The following is a 23,943-nucleotide window of genomic DNA, read 5'->3' as shown; positions in this document are numbered from 1 at the left end:
CATGATCTCACAGTTGGTGAGTTTGAGCCCCACATTGGGCTCTGCGCTGACAGCACGGGGCCTGCTTGAGATTCTCAATCTCTCTCTCTCTCTCTCTCTCTCTCTCTCTCTCTCTCTCTCTCTCTCTTTCTCTCTCTCCTCCCCTCCCCTGCTTTTTCTCCCTCTTCCTCAAATTAAATAAATAAACTTTAGAGAAAAATAGAGAAAATATAATTAAACGGTCGTGATGAATTCAGTGATGTTTATTGTGTCCTAAGATTTATGTGAAGCCCTTTTTATAAATATCTCACTGAAACCTAATGATAGCTGTGTGAGGTGGGTATTTTTCCTATTTTATATAGAAGGACACACGGCGTGAATCACACAGCAGGTCGGTGGCAGAGTCAGAATTTGCATGTAGGTCTTTCTCATCAGCACACCTAACTTTGTACCACTACTCTGTTCCTCTCTGTGCGCCTCCGTTACATACCATGAACTCCCCTCGCATCGTAAGCAGGCACCACTGTTTATAATGAGCTCCTTCTAAGCCTGTCTTTTCCACTGGCCAGTGGGTCTCAAACTTGAGTATCTGTCAGAATCACCTGGAGAGATTTTTTAAAAATGCAGATTCCAGGCTCCACCACAGACTTAGTGAATAAGACATTTTCGGGGCGCCTGGGTGGCTCAGTCGGTTAAGCGTCTGACCGGCTCAGGTCACAATCTCGCGGTCCATGAGTTCGAGCCCCGCGTCGGGCTCTGTGCCGACAGCTCGGAGCCTGGAGCCTGCTTCGGATTCTGTGTCTCCCTCTCCCTCTGCCCCTCCCCCGCTCATGCTCTCTCTCTGTCTCTCAAAAATGAATAAACTTAAAAAAAATTTTTTTAAAGAAATTTTCTGTAGTGTCCAGGGAAACCTGTATTTTTTTTTTTTAAATCACTTCCCTCAGGTGATTTTGTTGCAGGTGTATACCTTTGATGCATTTTGAGCAAAAGTGTGTTCGACTGTGGGTGCCTCATGGCTTCTAACCACCTCTGCATCTCAAGGACTTGCTTGCTAAACGTGTGTTGAATAATTCAAAGAATGAATGAAGAAACAATTGTCGACAGAAAATACGTTCTTGAGAAGAACACTCTTTTGGCCAGACCTTTGGAAAATTTAGAGATACGTGCTTAAATATCATGTAATATACTCAGTCTAGACTCTCCTCTGGGGGCTGCCCGTGGCAAGAAGCCTGCGAGAAGGTAGCAGAAAGCACAACTAAGTCTTGAAGAAAAAGAACAAAAACCCGCCGGGTCCTCCGGGATGGGACACAATCCGTCTTCTTCCGGTTGAAGAAAACCAAGATCAATCGAATTAGAAAAGCTTAAATGCCTTTGAGGGCCAGAATAAGGTTAGTTTCCCTAGCGTGTTATAGGCGTGAAGTTTTCTGCTTAACTTACAGTTCTGAGGTCAAATGTGGATTAATTCCTTTATTCAGCAAGAGGGTTTTTTTTTGAATGCTTCCTAAGTGCCTTGAATGTCGTAAGGCATAGTTGTTGTTGTTTTTTCTTCCTGAGTTTATTACCCAGCAGAAAATTCAGGAAACAGTAAAGCTGTGCAAATGCACGTGGGGCTAGGTGGCCAGTGTCTACAAGCGCGAGAACTCGCGGAAGGGTTTGCACGGCCAGGGTCTGGAGCTGGGAGCTGCGTGAGCCCGGACAGGATTGGATGGGCAAGAGGCAAAGAGCAGCAAAGGTGGAGACTTGGCAGTCAGACTGCTTATGGCCGGCCGGCTCAGTTGACACAGAGGACGTGAGCCCGGCGTGGTGGAAGCACCGAGGAAGCACGGGGAAGCACCGAGAAAGGACGTTGCATAGCTGTGCTTTCTTACGTTACGGGGAGCTTTGGATGCTGTGGAGTTCAGAATGTTCTTTTGTGTCTTGAAGCAGGTGAAGGATTGTTTTAAGAAAATGAGTGTCCCTGTAGGGGGTAAGGTAAATGGCAGGGGAGAGGGGGTCGGGTCAGGAGACTTATTAGAAGGCTGTGGTCAGTGTTCCAGATGTGGTTGGGTTTGGGCCAAAGTGGTGAAGTGAGCCAGGAGAAGCCTGAGCAGCTATGGAAGTCCCTGGAAGGACACGAGGAGAGAGCATGGCTGGTAATGGTGCCCAAAGCCCAGTGACGCCAGGTGCTAGCGACGTGTGGCCGTGAGCACCCAAAGAGCCCATTTTCCCACAAGAAGTCTTGGTTGGAGATCAGTGTCTGACGCTTGTGGCCAGAACCCCAAATTTCCCAAATAGCTGTTTCAGCCTTTGTGGCTGGCAGAGCAGATGGCTCTCAGACTGGGACTGTTGGTGGTTTCTCTCTCCTTCTCTGGCTCTCGTCGCTTCCCCACCTGGTTCCCACACTGAGGACCTGTCAGTCTTGACACATCTGCTTGGGACCGACAAAGGAAATCTTGCTAATTAGACAAAGGTGGCGTCTCCCAAAGTGTGATCCCTGGAAACCTGCGGGGTTTTGAATGGATAACAGCAGGAGCAAGGCAAGAGCCTGCGTTCCGTGGTCAAATAAGTTTGAGAAATATTCTTAGAGAGTGACCCAGGTTTCTTTGTTGCAGGAGTTGCCGAGGTCTTTAATATGGTCATAAGCATCTCAGCTGTTCAAGAGAGGGGTAGCTTATAGCACTCCACAAACTTTCGGGACCATGGAGCTCATTTTTAAAGAAGTGTCTTAGGGAGGGGCGCCTGGGTGGCTCAGTCCGTCAAGCGTCCGACTTCGGCTCAGGTCATGATCTCGCGGTTTGTGAGTTTGAGCCCCGCGTCGGGCTCTGTGCTGACGGCTCAGAGCCTCGAGCCTGCTTCCGATTCTGTGTCCCCCCACCGTCCCTCCCCTGCTCATGCTCTGTGTCTCTGTCTCTCAATAATAAATAAACATTGAAAAATTAAAAAAAAATAAAGAAGTGTCTTAAGGGGAGAGGGCTTCGTGGCAGAAAATAAAGAAGTGTCTTAAGGGGAGAGGGCTTCATTTGGAGAAATTGGAGACTAGGGAGTTTGTCTTTAGAATAAGACTCCTGCACTAAAGGTTGGCAGTGAAATGGAAAGAAACAGGAGACTGGAATTTTGGTCTGATTCTCCTACTAACGGCTATCTGGTCACTGAACTTCCCTGGGTCTGTTGCCACAGAGGTCACACTAATAGTAGATGTACTCGTAAGTTCTTTCAACCGTAGGAATCTATAATCGTGTGCACATTCAGAAAAAGAACATCAGCTGTGATTTTTCTACTCTGTAATAAGTCGGGTGGCAGAGACAGTGGTGGGGGACCTCGGGGCCGAGGGGCGGTGACGACGAGATGAGTAAGATATGGTGTGAACCCTGAGCTGATTGTGTGGTCGGGCACAGTTACAGTGCTGGACTGATGTAGCAGAGATCAATGAAGTTTCTGGTTTGTTCTCAGGCTGCTGTGAACATATCATACGGTGCACCTGCAAGGTTAAGCGGCTAAGTCAGTGCTAATCCCCAGCGATCACTTAACCATCTCGTTTCAGTTTTGCTACTAAGCAGTTGTGAGGCCTTCGATAAATCAGCCCTCTGGGCTTGGGTTTTCTTCCTCTGCGAGATAAAGGAGTTGGGTTAGATTAAGGGCTGCAGGTGTTGTGTGACGAGGAACTATTTTTGAGTGAAGTTTTTAAGTCCCGGGACTTACCTGGAGATGTTCTTCCTCCAGCCACTCAAGGCAGACAGGCCCCAAGGCTTTGTCTTCATTGTCTTTCTTTTCCTTATTCCCAGATCATTTTTTAAATTTCCAGATCATTTCAGCCGCCTCAGACTTCTCTTACTGCTTTTATGTATTTGATGTTTCAATAGGTATCTGTTGCACCAAACTCCCTTGAATGGCAGACCCAAGTTTCCATCTGCTCAGCGTGTTTACCTGTTTCCAGCTTTAAAAAATATATATTTTTATTTATCTTATTTTGAGAGAGAGAGAGAGCGAGCGAAAGTGAGGGGCACAGACAGAGAGAGAGAGAGAGAGAGAGAGAGAGAGAGAGAATCCCCTGGGTAGCTCAGTACAAGTCTTTTTGCCCCAGTGAATAGACCCCAAGTATAATGCTTGGTAAGCCCCAGTAATACAGTGAAAATTTGATCTTTTCTCAAATGTTGAATACTTCAGTTACCTGCCTTCTTAGGGAACTAGAAGGCAGAAGAGAGCTGGACTAATATAGGTGACGTCTGTTCTTGCCGCGTGGCCACTTTATTCCCATTAAGTTCCGTGTCCTTTGCTGGAGACAGTGGCAACTTAGAGTAGCGGTTCAGCAACCCACGTGGACGCTGTGGCACCACACAGAGTTACACACTGTTTTACCATCTAATGGAGGAAAGAGACCGGCAGAAAAGACGGAAATGACGTAATGACATTTGCTAGAATGCAAGCACCCCAGCATGTGGAACAGAAAACCCTAGGTGAGAGGTAGAGTGTGCTCATACTTAATTTAAAAAAAATTAGCAAAAACTGTACATCCATATATTTACATTTATGTGTCGATAGTTCTAGAAGACTGCTCAGGTAACTGATAACTAGCGGCGTTGAAGAATGGGGGCGATAGTCTGAAGGGGAAGTGAGACCTACTTTGATTGTAAGCTATCTGGACAGCCCTGGTAGCTCTGGAGACACTCCCAGGGGATCTGTGAGAGCAAAACTATTTCCACAATAATCCCAGGATGTTTGGCTTTGTTTCGCTCTCCTCCCACGATTATATGGTGGAATTTTCGAGAGGATGCATGATATGTGATATTGCAACAAATTGAATTCAGAAGTGGATATGAGAATCTGTGTTCAATTAAGCCAGATATTGAAGAGATTTTATTTATTTTGAGAGTGGGGAGAGGGCAGAGAGAGGGGGAGAGAGACAGAGACAGAGACAGAGACAGAGAGGGAGAGAGAGACAATCCCAAGCAGGTTCCACGCCCAGCGTGGAGCCCGACACGGCACTCAGTCCCATAACCCTGTGATCATGACCTGAGCCGAAATCAAGAGTTGGACGCTCAACTGACTGAGCCCTCCAGGTGCCCCTCAATGAGAGTTTTTTTTAATGTAAACTAATGCCACTGTTCTCACTAAGAGTTTTTTTTGAAAACAGCTATTGTTATTTAAAAAATTATGTTAACACATAATCATAATAATTTAACAATAATTTTTAAGAACTTAAACATTAATAATAAAATTGAGTAATTATTATCTTAAATAAATAGTAAATGTAACATTCTGTTTAAGTTTCTAGATTGATAGATATCAATAGGTGTAGCCCTCCTGAACAGACTCTCTTTGAGATCCCTTCAGTGCCTGGGGTACTTGGGAGGTGTCAAATTGGAAAGAAAGTGTGAGTGATGCAAAAGTTTGTAATGCTGGGGCGCCTGGGTGGCTCAGTCGGTTGAGTGTCCACCTTCGGCTCGGGTCATGATCTCACGGTTCGTGAGTTTGAGCCCTGGGTTGGGCTCTGTGCTGACAGCTCAGAGCCTGGAGCCTGCTTCGGATTCTGTGTCTCCCTCTCTCTCTGCTCTTCCCCTGCTCACACGCTGTCTCTCTCTCTCAAAAATAAAGATTAAAAACAAATAAATAAATAAAAAGTTTGTAATGCAACATTGCTCTCCCTCCCCCCCCCCCCATAAAGGGATATCTACAAGTGGTCTGGGGTTCAGTGCTCTAGAAAGTTCCAAGTCCTGTGGCTTGAAGCAAAGACGTTGTGACAACTGAAGACACACAGAAGCCAGCTGTCGTCGAGGACCCCGTTCCTCAGAGAATGTTCTGCCCCCATGGATGTAAGTAAGGCCAGTTGCTGAAGCTGTCACCCCATGAGGCTGGGGGCGAGGGTAGGAGGGGAAACCACCTGCTGCCAGTGTGGCCTCCCTGGAGCCCCTCACTTACCTGGCTGGTGTCACAGGGAATGTGGAGCACGCGGGTTCTGTGCCGAGAGCTGGTGTCAGCGGAGACCATGTGTTGGATTGTATAGGAAAGCTGATGTTGAATGTCAGCTCACTCCTCAGACTTCGCTGATCCAGATGTGGCTCGCGCCAGGTTCGCGGCTGATCCTGGGGTGTCTTCCCCAACTCTGAGTGGCCCAGGGTATCTTGGTCTTCCCTGTCCCGACAGGACCCACTGGAATCTCAGGGTTCCTACGTCGATCCGTGTCTCTCCCAACACTCCGATTACATTCATTTATTTATTTTTTTGTAAGTTGCCTTCTTCCAGCAATAATTTGAGGTGGCTTAGAGAAAAATAATAATTCAGAGAGCTACTAAAATCGGGGTCATTGACTCAGAGTCCTATAATAAGCTTTGGAGGAGCTAAATATATGAGAAAAGCCGGCCTGGGGTACTTACTGTAGATAAATGCAACCCTTAGCCCTGGGATGCAAGGCAGAAAGAGATGTGTAGGACATCTCAGAGCATCCACGAGCAAACTAGGAAGCATTCACCCACCTCAAGGTGTCTGCTCTGGGTGAATCTTGGTCTCCATGGGACTTCTCAGTTCATCCTTTAGCGGATTCAGATCCCATTAATGAATCTAAAATTCTAGTAATTCCATGAGTCTGAGACCTTTTCAGCCTGGAGCTCACCAAAGGCACAAGCCATGTTCCCTTCACGCTGGCATCTCTGGCCTCCAGCATGGGGTCTGGCTCACAGAAGATGCTCGGGGAGAACCTACTGACTTCCATCCATATGGCTTCTGTAGAACTCTCTGAATGAATGGATGGCTGAGTAAATAATATGGACCCGTGAGTCCTCGGGAGTGAAGGATGAGGGCAGGAGGGACAAGTGGTATTTTCTCACATTTTCCAGGAGATTTCTTCTCACTGTCAGGATGCTCATTGGATTGTACACTCCTTGCCATTTATTATGTAAGGACTAAACCTCTTCCCCATTTCTCCTTCACCTCCTTGTGGTGAGAAAATATCTTGGGTCCATTTCTTCCCACAGATCACCTTGAAACTAATGTATTTCCTTCCTTCCTTCCTTCCTTCCTTCCTTCCTTCCTTCCTTCCTTCCTCCCTCCCTCCCTCCCTCCCTCCCTCCAATAGACTTCAAGTAGACTCTTGATACTGGAAGAGCTAAAAGGTCTTCACTGGAGCCTTCATGATGTGCAGTTGAGAATGAATAATTCATAGCTACATTTAACCACTAACCAGAAGTTATTGCAGATTTTCTCTATTACACGAGATTCCTCAAACATGATTCATCTGTGGATCATTCCGCTTTACCTTTCAGAAGCTATCACTGTGGACTTTTCTTCCCCTGCCACCCGATCTTAAGTGACTGTTTCCAGAAATTACTATTTCAGTATCCACGGCGTGTGCAACCTACAGCCTTGTCTTGTGAAGCCCCGTCCGGCTGCCTCCCCCCACCTCCACCATCATGTTACACTGAGAACTATTTCAAGTCCTGCTCCCCCAAGACAGAATCCTTCTGGTCTTTTCCGGTGACCAACATCGGCTTCCTCCTTTTCTGAGAATGACGACATTAAGTATTTCATTCTGTCCAGAGACTTCAGTCTCAGTTTCCTGTGTCTCCTATTAATAGGAGGACCAAGTAATGTAACATCTAAATGGAACACTTGCGAGGGAAAGGCAGTGTTATTAATAGATGCTCTGGAACATGGGGCTGATCCCAACGTACGGTCAAGATCTGGCATCAGTCGCAAATACTGAGAGCAGAGGTTAACAATAGCCTTTGGAGATCAACTCCTCCAGTTCTGTTTGGTTGTTTGTTTTGGGCCCCAGGGGGCTCTGGGGTCCACCCAGCCCAGCCCAGTGTTATACAAGCCCATGGAGACCCTGTCCCCTCGTGAATGTTAGAGCTCCTAGGGGACACCATCAAACTCACCACAGAACTGGTGGCCCGTGTTTGTGAGCCAGCATAGCACAGCCTGTCTTCTCTGCCTTTTCCTCCCTCTTTGTCCCCTCCTCTGCCCTCCCCCTCTGCTCCTTCCCCTTTGGGTCTTCATTCCTTCACTCTGCCCCCCCCACCTCCTCCCCCCTCCGCGCCTCCCTCCTCTCACTTTTTTTGTCTCCTTCTCTCCATTTGTCACTCACACTGTCTTCCTTTCCCTCTCTCTCCCAAAATGGCTCTTCCAGCTTTGTTGGAGAGCAGCTCAAAAGAGTAGTACTGCCAACGTTAGCTTCTCCTTTAAAGGAAAAGTTTGTATTTCCAACCAGAGCTTGATTCTCCCTCGTGACTTAGAAGCTGTCTTTCTCCCATTGCAAGTGGCCGAGGGCTGGTCTGTTTCTCATGAGTGTCTTGGGTGGGAGGTTCTGGTTTCAGGTGTCCCGGAGGACATGTTTTCCAGGGCATGGCGACCTCACAGCCTGGGGGGTTGCACGTGGGGGTGGCGTGGGGACGGGTGGCATTCGGAGCGGTGACTGGGACAAACCTGGGAGGCATCTGCTTGTTACAGAGCACGTTACGGTTGAGATAAATGAGGCGCCGTGACCACATTCCTACATAAACCTAGGCGTCTGAGATTTTGGAGTTTGGCTGTGCCAGGATCATTACAGGAAGGACAAGGTCAGGATCGGTGTCTAACTAATCAGAGAGCCACAGCTATTGTGGGTGTGCCACGAGGCGAGGAGAGAAGAGACTGGTTAGAAACTGAGGGACATGCCTGCCCAGGGGAAGGGAGGCCAGGTGTGCAGCTGGCTTAGACGTTTCTAGATGAAATGGGCTCAACAATGTTCTGAAAGGCATGAACTGCGAATGGACGGTGGTGATGTGCAAAGAACCGTGCGGCTGGAGAGCAGCGTGGGACCCAAGGACTTTGGGTAACGGCTTTACTTACAAAAATAGTAACTGTTACCGGGCACCTGTGATGTGTGAGGGACTCCGCAAGTGATTTGAAAGCATACGGATAGGAGTGGGGGATCATTCCAGCCCAAGTGCTCATGGCCAACAAGAAAGGGAAGGAACAAAAAAGAGAGCCGTGCTCAAGGAGGTGCCCAGAGGGTGGTGAGTGGTGATGGTAGGGGATGGCACTTGTGGCTGGGGGGGTCCCCGACTGTGGAAGGGGTGGGGCTGGGGCCAAGCACGGGGGTGCCAGGCAGCGGTGCAGTATGCAGAGGGCGAGGTATGGGTTGGTCACTAGCGGTGGGGCTGACCTCAGCAGTGAGGACGAGGAGTGAGCAGTGGACGAAGATGGCACTGGACGTGGGAATGGAGGGGAGGGGGCAGATGGCAATCTGTGGGGAGCAGAGGGTTAGGACCGAGGGGTGGTGGAAGAGAGAGCTGGAAAGGAGGGTGGCTGCCAGACTGGGGAGAGCTCTGACTGCTGGCTGGTCTGTGACATCTGGACGCCATCTTAGGGATTCAGCATCTGCGTGGGACGTGCCCTAGGAGTGACTTTGCTTTTGAGGATGCCAGTTTCAGATGCCCCTCTTGCTGAGTGGGGGTGCAATTCTGAGCCAGATTTAGGGGGGAAATATTCAGACGCCTAAGAATATATATGCGTGAAACACGTGGAGGCAGCACGTTCTAAGGTGTCAGTCTCTTGGCTTTGCTTTGATCTTCACGGCTTATAAGAGATTTGAGGGTCAGCCACAGACTGCATCGCCCTCAGGGTACATCCAGGGCTGCTAGCAAGAATCTTATTTCCATTGTTTCCATTTTCATTGCCTTATAATTTCTCATATTATATTAATTATTTTATCCTGAGATTGTGGGCTGCAGGAATGATGTTAAGTGTTCCTGGCTGGCAACATTTCCTGAATTTCTTTCTGAGCTTGAACCTATTCAAAATTCTTGCTTCCTGGGGCATGGGGCTTCGGGTTCCTCCCCTTGTGATGGATGAGAGGGGTTGGGGTATCCCTTCTAAACATTCATAGTCTTTGTCAGGATTTTTCACTGCTGTCTTATTGTCTTAGACATTCATGTGACCTCTTATACTGATTAATTTCTTTATGTGTATGAGCTCCTCCTCCCCCACCCCTCCCCCACCAAAAAAAAAAAAAAAGGCTGCGAGAACCTCTTAGCCAAGGTCTGAGTCTTTTTGTCAGGTGGTTTTGCTTTTGTGTAACATCTAGTGTTGTATTCGACATGCATTATCTGTTGGGGGTTGAGAAACAGGGTTGGTGGTGGTGGGCAGCTGGAACCCATCTGCTCCCATGTTTCACCCTGGAACTGGGTTTTATAGAGGATGGTCCAGAGCAGATCTTTGCTAATTGAAGCCTCATTCACTGATAGCATTGGTTTCAGCTAGGAGCTTGTTGAAGACAGAGTTGCATGCCTTAGACCTCAGAGTCTGTAATTTTTTTTGTTTTTAGTTTTTTTGGGGGGGATATACATATAGAGCATGTAAGTGGGGGAGAGGGGCAGAGGGAGGGAGGCAGAGAGAGAGAGAGAGAGAGAGAAAGAGAATCTTAAGCAGGCTCCACGCTCCATGCAGAGCCCAATGAGGGGCTCAGTCCCATGATCCTGGGATTGTGACCTGAGCCGAAATCAAGAGTCTGATGCTCAGCTGACTGAGCCCCCTGGGCACCCCTGTAATTTGATCGGTGTTTGAGACACACTGGTCCCCAGATGTAATGTGTACAAAGCACCTGAGAATTGTGTTAACATGCAGCTTCTGATATTATTTTAGGTTCCTTAGGTAATAGTAGACAACTAGACCTCAAAGTTTTCTCATACCAAAGCAGCAACTTCCTTCCTAAGGGTGTCAGTGAACATCATTCGCTCCTCAAACTGATACTCCTGCACAGAACACAGGGTTTTTGTCAGGGTTTGGCACACTACAGCCCGTGGTCGAAATCCAGCCTGCTGCCTGTTTTTGTAAATAAAGTTTTATTAGCACACAGCTCTGCTCATTTATTTGCCTAGTGCCGATGGCTTCCTTTGTGCTACATAGGACAAGGTGAATAGTTATGACAGAGACCTTGTGGCCCACAAAGCCTAAAATACTCACTATCTGGGCCTTTACAGAAAATTTAAAAAAAAGTTTGCCGGTAGTGGCTGATGAGATGAACCCAAAATATTTCCTTGAAGTAAAGGAAATAGTTGTAGTCTTTTGCCCCAGTGGCAAAATTTGCAAGCCCGTCTTAATCTATCACGGAGAAGCTAAATCGCAAAACAATTCCCTAGTGGGCAATGAAGTGTCTTGAGCCCTGAATCGATCCAGATATCAGTACCAAGGAGTCTGTGACTTTCCAAGGCCCATTTTATAACAACCTCCCCTAAAGAAGTGATTGTAATTTTATTGAGCCGACTCCTTCTTCCACAAATCGATTCCATGAACTGTTCAATGTGAGTTTTGACTTTCCCCAAGAACTGGGAGGATCCAAGAGGAAATCCTGAGGAGAAATGTCCGGGACCAAGGAATCAAACAGCCTGGAAAGGGTTGGGTAGAATCTCCTGAAACAGTAGCCTCAGCCCAGCCCACCTCTGCGCTGTTCCCTGGGCTGCCAGACTCAGACAGTGTGGGCTTGGAGTCCTTCTTTCCATTCCCTGGGAGAATCCCACCACCTGTCTCTTATTTGGGGTTTGTGAATTGTGAAATGATGGCACACTCCAGCTCCAGGCTTGCTGCGTGTGTGCCAAGCATACAGAGACGGAAGGCAGAGGCTGGGGCCAAGGAGCAGGAAGTACAGAAAGGGGGGCTGCTGGCCCGAGGCATCTGCTCTGCAAACACAGTGGAGCAGGGGGGTTGTGGGCGGAGAGAAGGCAGCCCCATGTAATCGCTCGAGGATGTGGGCGCGCAGCTCTGATCCCCTGGCTCTCCTTCCAGAACCAAATTTCAGAGGAGATGGGTGTAGGAGAATTAGGATCCCTTTTCCTTGTCCAGGGGTTTTCCGGGGCCAGCGTGATTTAGCGTGGGATTCTATGGGCTTCTTTGCTGTAGCCCTTGGAGCTCTAGGCTTCCTTTGTTTCTTCTCCCATTGTCTGCATAGCCCGGGACACTAGCAGGGTTTTTTCGAGGAGGTGTAGACAAGAGTGAGGAGTCCCCTCTCAATTCCAGACTTTATTTTACCTCCAAACTATTCTGAGAGGTTGTAGGAGTGAATTGGTGCCTCCTGTATTGTTATTTCTTCTTTCATCCAGTGGGTGGATATCCATTGAAAGCATACCATGTAACAGGATGGTGGGAAAAGCATGAACTGGAGAGTCAGACAAACCTGGGTGCAAATTCTGGTTTCTCCACTGTGAGCCCCCCACTCCCCACTCCTGTTCCAGTTGGCAGGTTTCCTCCTTCCTCGCCCCACTTTCCCCACATCTCCCTGAATCTCGGTCGGGCCAGAAGATCCCTTCTCTTTGTGTTTGTTGTAGCCCCATAGTCTGGCCGCGTACAGTATGATCGGGAAATCATCTGTTCAGGTGTCAGCCTCCCTCCCCACATTTTAAAGTCATCCATGGCAGGGATCTCTGTTAATAGTTTTTACCCTTAGCTCCCGATACACCTGGATATTATGGTGATTCTGCTATCTGGATCAGTTGGGATTTGGTAGATGACAAGTACTGGAGAATCATGAAAATACCTGGAGACGTCCTAGTCCACTTTTCCTGAGGTGAATGGTTGAGGGGGTTGGGGGGAGGTTGGATCTGGAGACCCAGGCTTGTGAGGCACAGCTTGGGTGGATGAGTTGACAATGGACAAGCAGCTCTGTGTCTCCCCCAGAACATTATACGCTCACAGCAGTGGGGGCATGTCTTATTTGTTTCTGTGTCCCTTTATGTTCTTAAGTACAACCAAGAAAGTGAGTAATTAGACAGTTGGATTTTGATGGACAGTACAAGACCAAAATCTTCCACCCGTCAAATCTCCCCATGTTCGTGACGTGCATCTATCTTGTCTTGAGAGCCTGGAGAGTGGAACCATTATGTAAAAAACATAGATTTGGGGAGAAGAGAGTAAATTCAGTTTGAAACACGTCGAGTGTGAGATCTGCCTGTCACACACGCAGGACTGGAGAGCTGGAAGGAGGTGGGGGCTGGAGCCTTGTGACTTTTCACATGTCTGGGTTAGTTCCCCAAACTAGACCCAGAGCTCATGGTATAGCCTCTGTGGCACTTAATGTGTACCCATTAAAAAGGACCTGGTACATATTTACTGGTCCACTCTAAGATATGGGGCTTCCCACGTAATAGAGATCTGCTGCAGATGCTTGAGCAGAGCTATGAGACGATATAAATTTTGCCCCAGGAAGACTCGATTTTGCTGCAGTGTACAAGAAAGATTGTAAGGGAAGGAGGCAGACGTGGGGAAGCTTGTTAGGAGGCCAGCAAAAGGGCAGGTGGGCAGTGAAGGAGTCTGAGCAGAGCTGTACCAGGAGGAAAAGAGAAGAGGGGGGTTCTGACTATGCAAGAGACTGGTGACTTGGCTGGCTCCATAGCATCAGCCCTAGCAAGTCTCCTTGCTCTGGGAGGAGCAAGGACCAGCCATGTGTGGCTTTGGAACGAGAGCCAGCGACTGCATCCAGAGGGAGATGATGAGAAACACACAGGCCATGAAGATCAGGAAAGCACCATTAATCTTTTCGTTGCAAACTACTCTCCAGAGCCCTGGGAGAGGGTGCAGAAGCCTGTGTGTGCGGACTCGGGCCCTTTACTAGGAAATACAAGATGGAATCCCCCTTAATAAGCACAGAAGAGACAACATCCTGGAATCGGAGAGGCTGGGAGAGGATGGGGTGGGGTGGGTAGTGAGGAAAGGCAGGGGCGGAGCACTGGTCAGAAGACAGGGGAAAGCAAAAGTGGTCCAGGGTGAGTAGACCTTGAATTTCATAGAAGCTGTATTTCTCTCCCCATCCCCCACCCCCAGTCTAATTTTATGGAGAGTTTTTTCTTCAAATATGAAATTAAAAATTTTTTTTTTCCAATTTATTTATTTTGAGAGAGAGAGAGACAGCACAAGTGGGGTAGAGGCAGAGAGAGGGAGAGAGAATTCCAAGCAGCACAGAGCCCAGCATGGGGCTTCAAGTCACAAACTGTGAGATCATGACCTGAGCCGAGATCAAGAGTTGGATGCTTAAAGGGCACCTGGGTGGCTCAGTCAGTTAAGCATCCGATTCTTGGTTTTACCTCAGGTCATGATCTCATGGTTCATGGGTTCGAGCCCTGCATTGGGCGCTGTGCTGACAGCTCAGAGCCTGCTTGGGATTCTGTCTCCCTCTCTCTCTGCCCTTCTCTGCTCACTCTCTCTCTCTGTCTCTCTCAAAAATAAATAAATAAACATGAAAAAAGTAACACAAAAAAGAGTTGGGTGCTTGACTGACTGAGCCACCCAGGCACCCTAAGATACGAAATATTTTCAAAATTAAAGAAAAGTCATTAAAACAAAGAAACTACTTTCATTCAATAAAAACTCTGGTTTTTAGAGTTACATGTTATTTATACGTATCGTAATGCCCCCAGCATTGTAAATCAATTTGATGAGGTGTGTGAATGACCTTAAAAACCGTCTATACTATTTGATGTAGGAATTTCCCATTTATGAATCTATTCTAAGGAAATACTCTGAAGGGGACAAAGGTTACACACAACAAGGTAGGTAGCATTAGGTAGGAAAAAGAAATGATCTAAAGGCCTAGCACTGAGGGTATGGTTAAATATGCAGGGTATAAGCCTTTAGAATGATGGTTTTGAGAAATAAAAAAAAAATTTTAATGTTTATTTTTGAGAGAGAGAGAGAGAGCACATGAACAGAAGAGGGACAGAGAGAGAGGGAGACACAGAATCTGAAGCAGGCTCCAGGCTTGGAGCTGTTAGCACAGAGCCTGATGTGGGGCTCGAACTCACGAGCGGTGAGATCATGACCTGAGCCGAAGTTGGACGTTTGACTGAGTCACCCAGATGCCCCTCGTTTTGAGAACTTTAGATAATTTCAGAATTTATGGTTTTATATTAAGTGAAATTAGAAGTTTCAAAGTTACATAAAGGTATTAAATAATGATGTAAAATCCACAGAATAAAAACTCTGAGGAAAATGTGTCAAAATATTAACTGAGTTTGATTTTTCATTAGCTGAGGAGCTCATAGGAGCCATTTTGGTTCTTCATAAGATTGAAAGTTCATAAATAAGCATGCATGGCTTCTCTATTAGAAAAGAAAGAAAAGAAGCTATGTAAGTTTTTTTGAAGGGGAATGATATTATGAAGGAGTAATTGTAGTTTTCAGAGAGAAAATGTGAAAAATCAAGGTGGGCTCTTTCCTTCCCTGGGACTCTGAAGGTCTTTCCTCGCTCCCAATCGGATGTCCTCATGTGTGCCTGGGGACAGAAAACAGAAAGTTTGCTCCCTGAGTTCTGCTCTGACACACGTAGTAGGTCTCTGTCGTCTACATGGAAAAAAGATCCAAACCCCTTGGTCTCCTATTCAACATCTTCCAGAAGCAAATCCCAACTCGCCTTTTCCAGTTTGTGTGTATTTTCTATGTGTATTTTCTCCTCAGATCAAATTCCCTCTCAGACTTGCTATTCCTTATACGTGTCCCCACCTTCCCATTTCTGAACCTCTGCTTGTTCAGGGAACAGCATGTTCACAGAGCGAGTACAAAACGCGGCCAAGCAGGCCAGGGGATTGGTCGTGCTGTGTGGTCCTGGCCAGCCCATCTCACCACTCTGATTCTCACGTGGCGCACCTGTGACATGAGGGAGGTAGTGGATGGTTGCCAAGCTTCCTTGCAGCTTCAAAGCCGGGCGAGCCGTGTTACCTCAGTGTCCCAGGAGAGGACAGCTGTCTGTTCCTTGCCCCACATTGTAACTGCTGCCCTTAAGTGTCCCTCCCCTCTCCACCTATCAAATCCTGCACTTCCTAGCTCTTGTCCCTTTTCCTTCGTGACGTGTCCCTTGGGGTTCCGATGGACAACATGTGTATTGGCCCTTTGGCCCCTCATACGTACATACCCGACTCATGGCTCGGGTCAAGGATATAACAGATACTCCCATCTGCATAAAAATTCAACTCCACAGGGAAAATAACAAATTAAGTGAGCTTCTGGGATGAAATGCATACTTCTCTAGATCCTTTGTTTATGGTCCAAATAGAGCCCAGCTTGTGATCCCCACATACTTTGGGGGAGAGGGGCATATAGATCATTTACAATATTCCCCAAAATCCTAAGAAAAATCACATATGGGCCTCATAGCAAGTCTGTTTATTTTGAGTCAGAGGAATTTTTTTTTCTTTTTTAGCCAGCACATAAATGTGAACTTCACAGCCCACCTTTCTGCCAATCACTGGTTTGACCTTCAGCTCATGGGTAGCTCCTACCGTGACCAGAGCCCTTCTCTCCCTTCAGATTTCTACAAACACCTACCTCCCCTCCTCTCTCTCTACTACCCATACGTCCACATGGGACAAAACGAAGAGGTTGGTTGAGCTAACTGAGATGTATCAGAACGTTGAGGGCATCATTGCCATGTTCCAGCCCAAAGGCCACTCAAGACGAAGGGGATCAGAGTCATCTTCTGACTCAACCTCACAAGAACAGCCAGGGCAGCTGGGCAGTCCCCGGCTGTTTACTCTGTCTCTGCCCATGGAGCATTCTGTTTCCTTCTGTTTCATATTAATAGCACAAGAGACTGTGAGCTGCTTAAGGGCAGAAAACTTGCCTTGTTCATCTTTGTAGCTCTTTCTAGAACCAAGTATGGTGCTAAACCGAGGGGAGGCCTTCGTATTAGTGGACTGGATGAATGAACACACAAAGGACAGACATACTCTGATGGCCCTGGGGGCAGTGTGAACTGTAGAGAGCTCAGGGTGATAGCCAGGGTGGACCACGGGGCCTTGCTCTGACTTACTTGTTATGTAACCTTGAGCACGCCTCTTCATCACTGTGGGATGAGTTCCCACAGCTGAGTTTCCCAGCTGTTGAAAAAGTGTGCATGCGTGTATGTGTGTGTGTGTGTGTGTGTTTGTGTGTGTGTGTGTGTGTGTGTGTGTGTGTGTGTGTGTGTGTGTGTGTGAAGTGGCTGGTGATTGAAAATGTGTACCTTCAGGAACGTGTATGTAAAATCGTCTGGCATAGGGTTGCAGTTGAAGAGTAGGCATTTATGTAACATTTTTTTCCCCTTAAACATTTGTAAAATTAAAGGAACCTGAAAATCATCAAATAAACATAACTCAGTAATCTCAGCATTTAAGAATCATATAAAATGAGAAGTAAAGTTTCCCTTTCCAGCCGTTTCTTTTAATTCCCCAGAGATAACTGCTTTCCTTAACATTCAAGGTTTTACGCTTATTCTTCCTGATATTTTTCCAAAGTTGCACAGGCTTACCTATACGCACACATACCCACATTTCCAAAGGGAACTAGTCACATCTGTCTATCAATTATCTATCTATCTCCCCACCTACCTATCATCTATCATCTCTAAGTTACTTAAAACAATTTTTAATATATATTAAAATTTTTTTAATGTTTATTTATTTTTGAGAGGGAGAGAAACAGAGCACAAGTAATGTTTATTTATTTTTGAGAGAGGGAGAGAGAGAGAGAAACAGAGCACAAGTGGGGGAGGAACAGAGAGAGAGGGAGACACAGAATCCAAAGCAGCCTCCAGGCTCTGAGCTGTCAGCACAGAGCCCGACGCGGGGCTCGAACCCATGAACTGTGAGATCATGACCGGGGCCGAAGTCAGACACTCAACCGACTGAGCCACCCAGACGACCCTCTTATGCAATGTTCTCAAGATGATATCCCAGTGCTGAGGCTGGCTTAGGTGCTACATGTGGCCCGAGAATTACAAAGGACACCCCAACAATGACAGTGACCCCCCACCCTACCCCAGGGCAGTGTCTAAAAGGGGCCTGTGGGCGCCTCGTTAAGATTGGCATTAGGACATCTTCCTCAATTATCTGCAGGAAATACCAGCTTTTATTAAAATATTTTTAAAAGGATATAAAAACAGCTGCATTGATAGGCAGTTACTGGAGACCAAGAATTATTTCATAGAATTGGAGAGAGGCTGGCCGGAAGGAGAACAATTCAGCCTGGAAAAGTGCAAACTGATGCAAAGAACTTGAAAAGTCTGTAGGGAACAGGGCAGGGCCTGGGCTGAGACAGTGAGGCCCTTCCGTCTGGTGACAAATGTAAAGGACAACTGTAGAGAAGACCCCGTGACCGGGGCGCCTGGGTGGCTTAGTTGGTTGAGTATCCGACTTCGGCTCGGGTCATGATCTCACGGGTTGTGAGTTTGAGCCCCGTATCGGGCTCTGTGCTGACAGCTCCAAGTGGATTCTGTGTCTCCCTCTCTCTCTGTCCCTCTCCTGCTGGCACTCTGTGTGTGTCTCTCTCAAAAATAAATAAACATTAAAAAAAGAAGTTTTAAAAATTAAAAAAAAAAGAAGATCCGGTGACCAAGATGAGTACAATTTTAATACAGTATTAAAATAGTCAATTTGGCAAACTAACCCATGGGCTGGCGCCCCGTTTGGGAACAAAGTTGAGTTGGAAAGCCCCTGGGAGTGGGCGCTGAGCAGCAGGGGGCCTCCACACTAATTCTCTGACACACGGAAACCCTGGCTAAGCACGTGGACGTTAGACACATCAGACCTCAATCTCCGATTTATGGGACGAATACTGCTGAGGAAAAAGAATGAATGAATTTGACGATTTTTGTTAGTTGCCTGGAGCTGCCTTAACAAATTGCCATAAACTGGGTGGCTTAAGACAATAGAAATCTATTGTCTCACAGTCCTGGAGGCTAGGAGTCCAAAATCAAGGTGTCCGCAGGGTCGGGGTTCCTCTGGAGGCTCTACGGAAGCGTCCTTCCTTGCCTCTTCTACTTCCAGGGCTCCTGCAGTCACTCCAACCCCTGCCTCTGTGGTCACATAGCCTTCTTCCCTGTGTGTGTCTCTATATCTCTGTGTCCCTAAAACTGGGGGTTCGTACTGCTACAGGGGGAGCACCCGGCACAGCAGGCATTCTGGCACTCGTACGTCACAAGGCGCCCACAGCAGCCCCTCTACCTGTCTTTGCTCTACTCTCTCGCATCTCTGCCATCTAGAACAGGGCATGGCATCCGGCTGACACTCAACGAATATTTACTGACTGGATGCATCTTTTCAAGGGCTACCCCGGATGCCATCATTCAGTGTTCAACCAGAGAAGCAGAACCGGTAGGAGATATACTACCGGGAGGTTATTGCAAGGACTTGGCGTAGGTGACCGCGGGGGCTGCCTCGGCCCGTGCGCAACCCGCAGGGCAGGCCACCAGGGAGGGCAGGCTGGGGATCTTGGTGCTGGGCTGAAGCTGCTGTCCCCAGTGGAACTTCTTCTGCAGGGAAGGCTCAGCTCTGCTTTTGTGGCCTTTCAACGGATCAAATCGGTTCCATCCAGATTATCTAGGATGATCTCTTATATAACATCAACAGATGATGCACTTTAGCCACATCTATAAGAATAAGTTGACTCTAACCCCTAGATTAGTGTTTGAATAGCTGGGGACTAGAGCCTAGTAGTTGACAGACCCAAGACTATGGCCCCCATGATTAAAGAAACCGTTGCCCTCTAGTTTTCTCTCGGGCATCGACCACGTAGCTAATATCAGCCTGAATACTTCCGACAATATTGACTGAATTCGGCTCTGCTGCTGCCTCTGACCGTGAGCTGCCTGTGTCGGGTCGGATACCCAAAGGCTCACACGGTCTGGAAGGATAAGTGGCTCCTCTCTGATTTGCCAGAAGCGAGCGGTTATGTTAGCTGAGGAGCCGGAACATTAATTTCGGAGATTTGACTCTGGTGCAAGTTCTGTGGGGCCAGAGGGTAGGAGGATGCTTTTTGCGTTGGCCCCAGTAAACATTCTCTGCTTGTTATGGTGGTTGAAATTCTGGACTGGATCTTTTATTCGTGGGCCAGGAGGTTCACAGTAAATTAGGGGTGTGGTCTGGCCTCTGCACGCTGTCAGCACACACACATGCTCTGTGACATGGGGGCCGTCCCGAGAGACCACAGGCGGCGGTCTGGGGGTGGGGGGGCGGCGGGGAGTGGTAGAAACAGCACTGGACTGGGAATGAGCCCCTGCTGCTAACTTCTCACTGGTGAGGTCCATGGTCAACATGTCCTGATACGGACAGTGCCAGGCTAAGCAGGCTTTTAGGATTGAGTGGTGAGCAAGACGGTCCCTACCCCTCGTCCCCTCCCGAGCTTCCTGTTGAGCAATTCCAATGAGTAGTAACGATCACGTCTTTATTTGTGGCTTTCATTGAAGAGTAGTCGGCACACAACATTCCATCAGGTTCTGGTGCACAGCACAGTGATTGGAGACCTCTACACGCTCGGCCGTGCCCACCGCGAGTGCGGCCGCCTGCTGTCACCATGCAGCGCTATGGCAGGGCCCTTGTGGTCCCGGTGCTACACCTCTCCTCTCTGCAGCTTACGCATTCTGTAGCTGGAAGAATGGTCATAGCTTTAGTATTTCCTGAAGGTTATCGGTTCCCAAGGGTGTGGGTTATGCATGGGGACGTCAGGGGTTAGTATGGCTTAGGGGCGGGGAGCCTCTGGAAGGAGATGATTGATTATTAATGCCTTTCCTGCCTGGAGTCACGCCCTTCTTCTGACCCTCTTTTCCTGTCCTGTGAGTCCCCTCCCTCGGCTGTGTTGGGCGGCCTGGGTCTCCGCTGGCCTGGGCCTCCCCTCCTCAGAGACCTCTGTCCAGCGAGTCTCTCCAGCCTGACCTTTGCCCAAGCTCTTGTCTTGAATCTCCAGCTGCCTGGTGGAAAACCCCTGGTGGAAACCTCTAGTAGACATTTCAAAGGCGCAGCATCTGTGCAAGAACTTAACGTTTCCATTATATTCTTCCTTCCCTTTCCTGTCTCTGATAAGTTTGTCATGATTCTTTTTTCTTTATTATTATTTTTTCCATTTGGGTCAAAAACTTCGTCATCTTTGACCTACCCTCCCTATCACGCCTGCCGGTCATTAGCCCCACCCTTTCTGTTCCCTCAAGTCTCTTCTCTCTTTATTTGTCACCCCGTCTGGGCCACTTTTCCCGACAACCTCCATATGGCAGGTTTCCCTCCGTGTTAGTCCGTCCTTTCCAGAGCTACCAGAGCTCATGTTCCTGACAGACCTGGCAGGGTCACTCTTACTGGGAAGCCTTCAGTGGATCACTGCTGGGCTCTGCGGCCAGACGCTGGGCTTCTAAGCCCGACCCTGCCACTTAAACCAGCCGGGTGAGCTTGGGCAAGTGATTGCCCACCCTGTGCTGCGCTGTGTCCCCTGCAAAAGAGTCATGCCCATCTCATACAGTTGTGATCTGCTTAAACGGGTCAGTCTGCACAGGCAGTCCTGGTAAAAGTGCCTGATGTCCTGGGAGCATTCCATCCGGGTAGATCCTCTGGCCCCACGTTCCTCCACGTTTTCTTTCTTATGCCTGGACTTCAGTGTTTTTCTAACTCTCATTGTGTGTCATATGCCAGAATCGTTTGCAAACTAGTCCACGCACTAGTGGCTGGACCTACATGGATATATGATGTATTTGTCTTTCTTCACATCCTGCTGAAGACTATATATATATACACCCCTGTGCACATACAGTAGACTATATACACACACACATATACATATAGATTCACATATACTCTCTTCTTTGTTTTTTAATTAATGGACTCACTGTTCTGATGATGCTTCTAAATTAAAAAGACTTACTTGGGCAAATCCCTACCCATCGTGTGACAGTAAAAGAGTCATTTTTCAAAACTATCCAGAGGCTGGCTTTTCATCACACTAATGATGAGATTCGCCTATTTGCCAGTGTTCCCATCTTTCTGATAAGGGTGGACGGTGCTGACTGGTCTCAGGAAAAGTTTCTCAGGAGCAAGTTCTCAGGGACTCTCTGTCCCTATGAAACAGACCCGCTCAGAGACACGGAAAACTTCTGAGATGAGCTCATGGAGGTACTTTCCTGTGATGAAAATAGCAATGCGAGCTAGTGCTGGGGACTTCAGGTTCCCAGAGTATAATTAGGAGTTTTCCCGACTCATTGCACACTGTAATTCATCATTATGTGCGTCCTTTAATTATGGGCTCTAATTGTCCATTTTAGTTCTGTAATTAGATATAAAGACGTTAATTTTGTAGATATTGTAGTCAACTCAAATGTCCTTCCAGATTCTTTCCCCTACTCTGCCTTTTAAAGAACATTAATACATCATTAAAAGGCTCGTGCGTGGAAGGAGCCTCGCAGAGGGCACCTTTGGGAGCCAGTGGTCCCTGGTTCAGGAGGGATATGGAGGCATTATCCTGCCTGTGTCCCCCATAGACCCCCAAGGGGCCCGATTCCACATCGCAGCTTCGTGTTGGAGGCATCATGCCGGGTCCAGAACAGTGAAGAACCCTTTTGACTCATATAGAGACAATTTTTCTTGACTAGAAAATTTAAAGGTGACACCAATGCTTACTGAATCATGGGAGAGGAAAGAACTCATGTTAGGGCAGCTCTGGCTTTCTGTTTCTCTCGTGACTTATTCAAGATGAAAATATGAGGCATTTTAGTTTCATGAAATTTGTATTTTTATTTATGTATGGGCAGCAGATTATCTATTTATCATATTTATCTGTGTATTTATGTGTCTATCATCTATCACCTATCATCTATCTATCTATCTATCTATCTATGTATCTATCTATATCTATCATTATCAGAGAGAGAGAGAGAGGGAAGGAGAGAAGTTGCTTTACTTTTAAAAAGATACCACCGCAAACCTTAATTAAACTAGAATTCATTTTGTAAGTATTGTCAACAAGTCAGGTCTCCATTTTTCCTCCATCTATAGCACTCTTAAAAAAAAAAGACTAACTCCCGAGTTTTAACCAGTGGCTTATGCTATGCCCATTTTATTCTATTTATTCTACGTACTTACCTACTTGCCCCCATTGATAAATCTAGGCAAAAAGACGCAATGTGGTAGAGTAGAAAGAACCTCACTCGGGGTTCTGGCCCCTTTCTCGTCTCCATTACTCAAATACACTGCGTGATTGTGCCAGTCTCCGACTTCATGTGCTGTCTATATGCTTCTGTCCCTCAACTTCCTGTCTCCAGCCCCGGCCTTTCCTCTTAGTTCCGGACACAGATAACAATCAGAGCTCTTGATATTTCCTCTCGGATGACTCATAGGCACTTGAAGCTTCGTGTGTCCCAAACCGAATTGGCTTTTCCTCTAAACTCTTTGCTCTTTTCTTCCCAAACTCAATCGGCGGTGACACATGCACTTAGCCAGTCAGGCCAGAACGCTCAGTCATCCTTGATCGTTCCTTTTTCCACCCATGAGCCACTAGCAAGCCGTGTTTTGCGCTCCAGAGCAAAGCAGGTCTGCCGGGCTCCCGCCGTTGCCCTGGTTCTGGCTGCCATCACGGCCTGCCTCGTGACCATGACCATGGTAGCTCTTTGTTTCCACCTCCAGTGCTTGTCTGTCCCCACCTTTCCTCCCAGTGCCAGCAAACCCAGTGGCCTAAAAAATATACATATTAGTTGATGTCACTCCCTTGTTTAAGCTTTCTCATTGATTTCCTTTGCATAAAACTCAAACCTCTTCACCAGCTTGGGCTGCCATAACACAATGCCATAGACTGCATGGCTTACCCAACTGAAACTTACTTCCTCATAGCTCTGGAGGCTAGCAGGTCCAAGATTAAGACTGGGAAAGGTTCAGCTTTTGGTGAGAGCCACCTTCCTGGCTGTAGACCGCTGGCCACCTTCTTGCCGGGTCCCCACAGGGCACAGAGGGAGAGCCTGTGGCCTCTCTGGTTTCTCTTCTTACAAGAATGTTAATCCTATGGGATCTTATAGGATCCACCCCCACCCTTATGACCTTATTTAGCCTTAATTACCTCCCTATAGGCCCTGTCTCCCTATACAGTCACAGCAGAGGTTAGGGCTCCAAGGTAGGCATTTGGCAGGGAGGGGGGACAATTCAGATCACAGCACGTCACTGTGAGGCGTGGCTGTAAAGCTCTCTGTGGCACGGGGCTCTCCACCCACTCTGGTCGTCTCCAACCCAGCCACTCGGGGTTCTTT

At 47.6% G+C, this 23,943-nt stretch overlaps 1 protein-coding gene and 1 long non-coding RNA gene across 6 annotated transcripts in view; one reads left to right on the top strand and one right to left on the bottom strand.

Annotated features, from left to right (window-relative positions):
* DDR2 (discoidin domain receptor tyrosine kinase 2) overlaps positions 1-23,943 on the top strand; it is a 155,761-nt gene that overhangs the window by 19,725 nt on the left and 112,093 nt on the right. For 2 of the 5 annotated variants that reach the window (XM_019822258.3, XM_006942994.5), the window contains exon 2: positions 5,621-5,768. The exons of 2 other annotated variants lie outside the window; for them this stretch is intronic. In XM_019822258.3, coding sequence (XP_019677817.1) covers positions 5,763-5,768 — 6 coding nt within the window. In that variant the 5' untranslated portion in view covers positions 5,621-5,762. Of the gene's footprint in view, positions 1-5,620; positions 5,769-23,943 lie in introns of those variants that run through there. One more of the 5 variants, XM_045048439.1, reaches the window with a different exon arrangement.
* On the bottom strand, positions 20,098-23,212 carry LOC109495785. The gene is made up of 2 exons (XR_002151478.3): positions 22,790-23,212; positions 20,098-20,316 (listed from the first exon to the last, which is right to left on the bottom strand). It is a non-coding gene; the product is annotated as an uncharacterized LOC109495785 (long non-coding RNA).

The sequence above is a fragment of the Felis catus genome, chromosome F1, assembly GCF_018350175.1.
Source record: "Felis catus isolate Fca126 chromosome F1, F.catus_Fca126_mat1.0, whole genome shotgun sequence".
NCBI classification, from domain to species: Eukaryota; Metazoa; Chordata; class Mammalia; order Carnivora; family Felidae; genus Felis; species Felis catus.
The sequence above is the reverse complement of the archived record's forward strand: the minus strand, read 5'-3'. Positions and strand labels throughout refer to the sequence as shown.